Raw genomic sequence first — 9,679 nt, forward strand, 5'->3', positions numbered from 1 at the left:
CTCGGGATCGAACTCATACGAATTGTTCAATTTATTAGGCAATTATTATTTAGGATCCCTAAAATAACTTGAATTTTCGTACTAATTGCTCTATTTATTAGGTAAGTATTACTTGGTTGATGCTGGTTACCCATTGCAACGAGGGTATTTAAAGCCATTTCCTGATACGAGATATCACATACCAGACTTCGCTCGTGCAAGTAACGTCACACGAGGAAGAAAGGAAATGTTTAATAAACGACATTCATCGCTACGTGGTGTAATTGAGAGGACTTTTGGTGTCTGGAAAAAGAAATGGTTGATACTTCAAAGTTTAATAGCCAAAACTTCAAAGTTTATGTGTTAGATATGTAAATATTTGTATAAGCATTAAATATTTGTAGTTCATGTATTGTATCTTTGGGAGCTATGCAAATATTCATAAAACTTCAAAGTTTATGTGTTAGATATGTAAATACATAAGATTGTGTTGCATATGAATCTTTTTTTTCAGTTTATGTGTTAGATATGTAAATACATAAGATTGTGTTGCATATGAATCTTTTTTTTCAGTTTATGTGTTAGATATGTAAATACAAAGTTTTTTATTCATAAACAGATGGTTGTTATACTATTCTTTTAAACAATTTTACCAAATAGGGGTAGTATGGTCTTTTTTTCATAAACCCCGGGGGCAGCGCAGCTGCAGCTGAAAAGCTGAGAAGCTGCAGCTGCGCCAAACAGAGCCTAAGTGAGTCAAAGTAATCTCCTGAGCAGGCTCGAGCCTGGCTCTATAATCAGCTCATGAACTGAGCTTGATGAGCTAACAAGTCAAGCTCAAGCTAGCCCTGACTTGACTCATTGGCATATTAGCCGGTTCGTTTAAAAAAATATGAATATAAAATGTACTCCATATATTTAATTTGAATATTTTATATTTAAAAGTATTAAGAATTTTTAAAAATAGTATTTTGCAATTTATATTAAATGATTTCGTAGTACTTTTCTCCTTATTGCTCATTCTATTTGTCATTTTATTATAACACTACATTGAATTAATACTATTTTCTCTCTTTTATGTTAAGTAAGCTGGCTCGTGAGCCAGCTCGAACTTGTAAACTTAAGTTCGAGTTATATAAAATAAATCAAGCTCAAGTTTAAGCCGGGGTTTGCCCGAGCTCGACTCAACTCATTTACACCCCTAAGTTCATTTATGTTGCTAACGTTAGAACGAAATTTTAAGGCTTCATCTGAGAATAACTATCTTGCTCCGTTCAAATGCAATAAACATTGCACCATTTACACCCCTAAGTTCATTTATGTTGCTAACATTAGAACGAAATTTTAAGGCTTCATCTGAGAATGACTATCTTGCTCCGTTCAAATGCAATAAACATTGCACCAGGAAAATATTCATTTGGAAACATCTCTGAACGCTTCTTAGGAAAAAAACACAAAAAATTCTACGAAGAGAAGCTCCTTCGGAAAATATTTGCGTACATAAGATATACGCAGCGCTGCGTACATCAGAGATTATTTCGGGATTATTTAGGGGGTACAGGGGGGTTATATCCGGGTTATACCCCTCTGTAACCTCCGTGTAATTCCCTTGTAACATCCATGTAACTTATTTGTACTCATGAAACTACAGAAGTGCGGAACTGGAACTCATTTGTAAACTCATTTGTAGGTTACATGTAATTTACAAAGATGTTACATGGGGGTTATAGAGAGGTATAAACCTGATATAACCCTCCTGTACCCCTTGAATAAACCCTGGACATACGCATCGTTGCATGCGTCTTATGTACGCAAATATTTTCCCCTTCAAAGGGAGTCTAAGTTATTCATTATATAACAATTACATGCATACCACACAATTCTTATGAATTTACATATCTAACATGTAATCATCCATATTTACATGCATATCACATAAATCATCGACATCACATAAAAAAATATGATCTTTTTTTTAAAATTAAAATATATTTATGACACCAAAATATTATAAGTGTAAATATCAAATTTTGGGTGTTAAATATCTAAACATATAAGAATTATGTGGCATCCATGTAAATTTTCCTCAAGTTTGATATTCATTTATAGAGATTGTTATTTTATGCCGATTCTATATGGCTTATTCCGAGGAAATGTCGGCCAATCATCATAATAATGGCATGGAAGGTAACATGTGAAGTAAACATGAATAACGATGGTTAAAATAAGTGATGGCTAAGAGCTGTTACAGAGATAAGACGTAGTTCTTCCATTGATTGATATGGTCTATAACTTGCAATTGTTCTGAATGTCTTGAGAGGGATATTTGTAATTCAAGTGCTGTTATAGTGCAGATTTGTGGTGGCAATGGCTATAATGTAAGAGACTATACTGTATTGCATGAGAGGACATTCAGGTCATATCTCGCAGAAGACAATTGCAGCATAATAGACATTATAGATCATATCTTCAAGAAGACAAATGGATTGCAAATGGGGTTATAGAATAGGTATTGAAGGAGATAGTTGTAAATCAAAATAAGCTCGCACGTGCAAAACTAGTGGAAGTGATGACTACAATGTATGTGAGGGTACGCGTGACTGCTAAAAAGACGGCTATGATGCATGTTTAGTGGTGGAAAACGTTACATATATAAGAAATTATAATATAAACCTTGAAAGAGATATTATGGAGTAAGCAAGGTTATGTTGTGGATCTTAATGAAGATGAAAATGGTGCAAAGAAAGTTGTGATATAATTCTTAAAGAAGATGGTTGTGGCAAAAGAAAGGTCATAATGTTGGCGTGAAGATGGTGATAACTATAAAATGGCAAGGATAAGACATTGGTCTTAAAAGAGATAATTATGTTACAAGCAAAATTATAATACAAACTTGGTGGTGGCAATAATAAAGCACGGGTGATATTATGGTAGGGGTACTTTTGAAGGAATCATATGCAACGTAAGGGTGGTTGTATCAAAGTTTCAATGGAGACACATTAGAATGCAATAGAAAGTGAGGTAATTGTGTGGATTTTGAAACAACCAACTATTAGCTTTGAATGAGAGTCACTAGATTGTAATTGAAGGTTAGTTGTTAATAACTAGTATATTTTATAAAACTAAGAAAATCCATATAAATAATATTGGTTAAATCAAATTTATAATTATTTGATGCATTTATCATAATTTAATTTAATTCTATGGGTTTGAGATTTCAGAGAAAAATAAAGGATTATTTTTAATTATATCTCATGGTGACAAAGAATATTATCAAATAAATAATTTTATTAGTGCATAGAAAATGCTTATAATAAATGTTGAATAAAGAAAACAAGCATATATGAATATTATTGATGTTGTAACTAAATATTAAAACTTCAATTAAGAACAATCATAGCTCATTTAAAAAAGAAAATTATAATCTAAATATCCTTCAAAGAAACTATGATCTAAGTCAAGGATTTGAGATCTTACAGGTCAACATAAAATAAAATAATATTTGAAATTGGTCTGACAATTCACCTATAGTTTAGTTTATTTCCAGTGCCGTATTTTTATAGTGTCTATATCAAAGATTGTGGCATACATGTCAGGTGTTGTCGGCCAATGCCAGATATTGCCCCTAATCCTTAGGTAAAAGGAATGAGTTACAAATGTCATGTAACATCTTTAATAAAGGATTGAAGGATGTCCTTTTTAATAATGGCAACTTCTTCCGATAGTCGTCATTGCATAGATGAGTTAGACCGCCCTTTTGAAGAAGATGAGAACGCGATACAACCAGTGTCTTGATGAAAAATTTGTGGTGTACATATCAAGTGTTGTCGGCCGATGTCAAATATTGCTCATGAAGTGATTATCATTGATCCTTAGGTAAAAGGAATGAGTTACAAGAGTCAAGTAACATTTTTAATCAAGGATTGAAGGATGTCCTTATTAGTAATGATGACTTCATCTGATAGTTGTCCTTGCAAGGATGAGTTGGACTGCCCTTTTGAAGAAGATAAGAACGTGATATGACCACTTCTGCATATTGGCTCAATTCAGTCACTTTGGCTGGTGGGCTCGATTCAGCCATTTTCGGCAGGTAAGTTCGATTCGGTGATAAAAAATTAATGAATAATTCTCTTATACCCTACCTGTATTATGTATATATTACATTTTAGTAGGTCTGATTATAAAAAAATGATTTATCACATTTAAAAAAAAAAAGAAGAAAGTAGTCATGCCAAATGAGACACAATGATGATTTTCTAAAAAGAAATGTAATGAGAAAGTTGCTTCAAATATTTCATTCACTGAATAATATATTTAATTAATTTAATTCAATCATTACTGATACGTTATTCACAAATCCATCATCTAGCCCGAATTTTAAAACATGAAATAGATCTCAAAATGATCTTTTAAGTATGAAACATGCAAGCTTCAATTAAAAGTCATTCAGAACACCGATTTCAATAAACTTAAAATCAGATTGACCGGTTCGATGATACGAACAACTGTACAAAAATTGGTCGAGTTCAAACCAAATGAAACCTCAATTAAGCTATTAAATTACATTTTGAAACTTTTCAGGGCATATTTGGAAGCTCAAACGTATGTCGAATCTGGAAATCTTATAGTTTAATCGAGGAGCTATGCATGAAAAATCTAATAAGCTCAAGATCCCTTAATTATGACCTAGCTAAGACACTCAAATGTCTATCAAATATCGTTTGATCAAGGAAATATCTCTGGGTAATCCGACCAAAGTGATTCAAATTCATTCTTTAATTGTCGATGAGAATAGAGTCTCACCCCCATTTGAAGAGGGGACTTGGAGTTGAAACTTGAATGGAATTGAATCTTAGAGAAGAAGCTAATGTTTAGTATCACTTCTGCACCGACGATCCGACGAACGTCTTCTACTCCTGCAGCTTTCAATCATCATCAACCACCATTCGTCAGCAGCTAATGGTTATCATGGATCACCGCCACTTCTTGTAACGAAGCACCGTACAAAACAACTTACAAAAGCGGCACATCATCATGGATGTCGTCAGACCCCCGAAGAAGGTGCATTAAAACTTTGACTATTACTCTCATTCATGATACGACAAATTCATCTTTGCCCCGGTGTTGTAGCTCGGGAGACTGTGTAACATTTTCCCACCTGTGAGATAACGAGCTATATATGTAGTAACCAATTTATAGTGGATCACTTTAACTGAGCCAATCCACGAGATTTTTTCTTTTTCGGGTTTTTCACGTAAACGTAAAAATATTTTCTAATGTTCCTACCCATCATTTCTATTGTATAGCATCAACACCACAAATTCACTCACACATCAATTATAAATAAAATTTAATGCATATGAATATTAACACAAAATTTCATAATAATTACGATTTTTTTTTTCTGAATATTAACACAAAATTTCATAATAATTACTATTTTTTTCACCAAAATTAGCTTTACATACACACAAAATTAAAATTATCAAATTTCACCCACGGCACATCTTTACATAATTTTTCTACCAGGAGCCTGCAGGTCACTCATTCTCCACGGCACGGCAGTGCGGGGCCATTGGCTTCACACCTGCCCACAAACCCACCACCAACTATTCCCTGCCACGTCATAAAGCTGTGCCACATGTCTCGCAACGTTAATGCAAAGCCGAATGCCTATAGCGACTGCCCCTCTTATCCCTATCAGCTTCTGCATTCTACGCAAAGCCGTCCCCGAAGCACCTTCCCCAATGGCTCTCCGCCGTTGGATGCTCTCAATTAACACAATCAACGGTAATGATTGCATCCACAACTGCTCCTCCTCATTCCAACCTCCTTCCCAGCCGACCTCCTTCAGCCACCATATCTTCGCCAACACCATCATCGCCGCTGTCTGCGTGGTCGCCGCAGTGCTCTTCCTCGTCCTCACCTACTACACGGTCCTCGCTCGCCGGCGCCGCTCCGGCAACGTTGCCACCGCAGCCAACCTCCCCTCAGAGCAGGACGGTATCGAGGCAGATTACCCCTTTTGGCGCATTCGAACCGTCGGACTCGATGAGTCCACTATCAACTCCATTTCGGTGAAGCCGTACATCAATGGCGTCGGCAGCACCGCCGATTGCTCCGTGTGTCTTGCCGAGTTTCGCGACGGCGAGCTCGTTCGCCTTCTTCCAGCATGCGGTCACGCCTTCCACGTTCCCTGCATCGATACGTGGCTGCGGGCCCATATCAGTTGTCCTCTCTGCCGCGCACACGTCATCGTCTCCTCCGATTCGGGAAGTGAGGTTTTGGCCTCCATGTATCCAGATGGTAATGCTCTGATTAGCGATCGAAGGGTTTCGGGGAGCTCGGAAGATAATAGGGGAAGAGAAATAGGAGTTGATAATGTTGCTGATTCCTCTCTGGACGGCCCCGAGAATTCCATCCTTCGGGATGGGAGTCATTTGCCTGGAAATAGGCTGCAGCGGCTGTGTCAGTCGAACTCATTTCATTCGCTGCCGGGACGTGACTTATTTCTCAGTTTAGACAAAGAAGAGATCTGTCAGGACGAGAAGAAGGAGCAGGAAATGCTATTGTTCCGATGAGGAAAATGGTAATGAGAAGAAGGGTAAACAGCGTTGCAGTCCTAAAGGGGATTGCCTGCAAAAGTGTTTAGCAGAAATTGAAGGAGGATCTACTTCTGGGACTGGGAGAATTCTCTTCTTCTCGAGATGTGGGCGGGCTCGGAGCAGCTCTGTTCTTCCACTTTGATACAGGATTGGTATTCTCTGCTGTTTCTCTGATTATGAATAATGATGTTTTCTAGTGATTATTTGGAACGACGTCACACTACAATTATTTTGATACAATTGGCCCAATCACAAAGCTTGATATATAGTACTGTTCAGATTACCTCTTACGTTTTTGGTTCAATTTTTTGTAGCAGTTCATGCGAAAGGCTGTCTTTAACCGAATATATGACCATTCCATCACTCATCAAGTTGCAATTTGATCAACATTGTAATATTAATACTTCAGCAAAAGATTGGTAATGTAGTCGTCAAATTCACAAGTTTCTTTGGTTTTTTTCCTCTTTCATTAGAAAACATATCTTTGAATCTCTATTTGTATTTATTCTCTTTGTTTGGAGAGTGTGGCTTATTTCTGTTAATTATTAAACTCAAGCTGAGAAGCAAGTAGTAGTAGGAGGAAGAAAAGCAGAGGAGAAGTTAATAATCGATCAATTTCACAGCTTCACTTTGATAGCCGATAATTTTATGTAGAACATTAACTAATGAATCATTACAGCAGCAGAGAGGTGTAAGAAGAAGAAAAATTATAATGGAATTTTTCATGCAGTAAACCAAGTACTCTTTCTGCCCCTTCACTGAGTTTATATTCTGATTAGATAGTAACAAGAAGAAAATTTATAACAAAAAATGCACAATCCAAATGTAGATAACATCAATAAGAATACAATTATTTTACCTGGAATCCTGGTCTCACAACAAGAACAGGTCTCCAAACTTGTCTTGGTGATTAGCCTTGTATATTTTTCCTGTATTAGTCTCATGAGCAACGTCTTCCTATAAGTAAAAGTTGCATTTCAGGTTTCTTATACTAAATGAGCATCAAATGTGTTGTTGTTGCGAGATCTATAGATATCCTAGTTGATGTGGTATATATATAAATCAAACATGAGAACGATCGACGGAGTGAAAAATAGAACGAGAAAAATCACACCAGAAAAGAACAACACAGCGGAACACACAGATTTACGTGGGTCGACAAATTGCCTACGTCCACGGAGTTGCAGATGATTTTACTACTTGAGGAATTTACACCAGTCGATCACCTCGACTTACAAGAGGAATCTCTCACTCTTCGTTGCTCTCTCTCTTCTTCTCTCTCTGTTCTTCTCTCTATATACCGAGATACGCCGAAGAAAACTCTATACCAAAATACACCGAATGAGATAAACTTACAAGAGAAATAGACCCAATTTCTCTTTTGCCACAAGACACCAAGAAGAAGCCTAGGGATAACAATCTTCTTCTTCTTCCTTCTGCCGTAAGGAACTGCTCCTTCTTGCACTTCTCTTCCTCTGCCCCGAAGAAACCTTCATCTATCTCGAGGAAACCGAATAAGAACTCAAAGCGTGACTGCTAAACCTAAGGAGAGTCATCCGAAGCTTTTATCACGAACATGAGAGAGCGAAGAGATGTTTCACTTCACAATTTCACTTCACAAAAGAAAAAGAGGAAGGTGAGAGTAGTTATTTGTGAAGAGGTGTGACTCTCCAAAGCAAAGTAATTGTCCAAGCATAGTGGATCGGACTCCACCGTTTCTAACAAAATGCACAAGTAGGATAAATGTATCAAAATTTGAGCATATCTATAATAACTGAACTTTTAAATAAATAAATAAATAATTTTAACTGAATCTATAGTGTGGGTTAAACAACATTAGTGGTTGGGCTTAAGAGTTGTGTGTGTCCTTTTCAAACCAACGAAGAGCGAGGGAGGGATTAGAGTGATCAAGAGAAGGAAGAAGACAAAAGAAGAAGAAGAAGAAGAAGAAGTCTGTCATCAATTGCATCCATGGGAGATTTCAACATTTGCATAGCCGAAAGAGAAGGCGACGCAGTGTCCTAATTGAAGGAAGGAGGAGGAGGCAATATTAAGTGCGAGCAAGGTAAGAAGATCTCTAGCCCTAATAGAGGAGAAGAGACTCAGTGTGCTCACATGTAGAGAAAGAAAATGAGAAGGCTACTGTGTGTGGGTATGAGTCGAGTCTGGCGTGCAAAGGAAGAGGAGAAAGGAGGCGCGCGTGCTTGTTAGAGCTTTCGACCGAGATGATAATAGATGAGTTTTAATATTTTTTAATTAATTAATTTAATATATATATATATATATATATACAAGGGATCTTCACATACATACATACATACATACATACATATATAAATATTTATATATGTATATATATATATATATATGTGAAGATCCCTCTCTTGCTCAAAAGATGAAAAAGTGGAGAGTGGCTTGCCATAGCGTATCCCTGATGAGGAGAATATTGTAGTGGATTTTGATTTTGTATTTGTATGTTTGTATTGGTAGCTTTTCCTTTGCACTTCGTGACAGTGTGTCGGTACTTTTACCTTTTTCTTTGCTTGATGTAATTTTTACACATTTTGTCAATGTGTTTGTTTTTAAAGCTCTTCGTGTGCTTACTTTATGATTGTGCATACGTTTGAATTCATATTGCACTTGATAAATGTCACTTTATTTTTTGTGCTCACTTTATTACCAAAAATTTTTTTGAGTTACTAAAACAATATTGACCCGTCCTAGGTTTTGTCACCAAAGATGGACAAAAACTTCCTTGCTAAGGATGCATGACTTAACCAATGTTAATTAGAACAACTGCTCAACCCGTAACCTGTAATAGAAGACACCAAAGGAATTCCACCAATGATTTTTGACAAATACTGAGATGTTTAGTGAAAGAATTTGCTTGACCACCGTAGTCTGTAATGATCTAAATCAAATCGAGTTGTACCGAGACTGATTAAACCAAAAATGAGGTACAAAAAAAATGTTGTGTTTCTAGTTTGGGGTGTAGGTTGAGATTGAACATACTATTTTTGGAAATATGATTGTAACCATATTCAAAAATAATATTTGACATTTTTTTGTCATCTTTTTTTTTAATTTATTAACGC

General features: G+C 36.3%; 1 protein-coding gene across 1 annotated transcript; it reads left to right on the plus strand.

The window, feature by feature from the left end:
- The first annotated feature begins 5,636 nt into the window (after nt 1-5,636).
- LOC110030768 (putative RING-H2 finger protein ATL53) lies at nt 5,637-7,012 on the plus strand. The gene is given in 2 exon segments (XM_020733675.1): nt 5,637-6,537; nt 6,539-7,012. Coding segments are annotated over 2 exon segments (1,089 nt in total). The 3' UTR covers nt 6,727-7,012.
- Nucleotides 7,013-9,679: the final 2,667 nt, after the last annotated feature.

This window comes from Phalaenopsis equestris, unplaced genomic scaffold, assembly GCF_001263595.1.
Source record: "Phalaenopsis equestris unplaced genomic scaffold, ASM126359v1 Scaffold000760, whole genome shotgun sequence".
Classification (NCBI taxonomy): domain Eukaryota; kingdom Viridiplantae; phylum Streptophyta; class Magnoliopsida; order Asparagales; family Orchidaceae; genus Phalaenopsis; species Phalaenopsis equestris.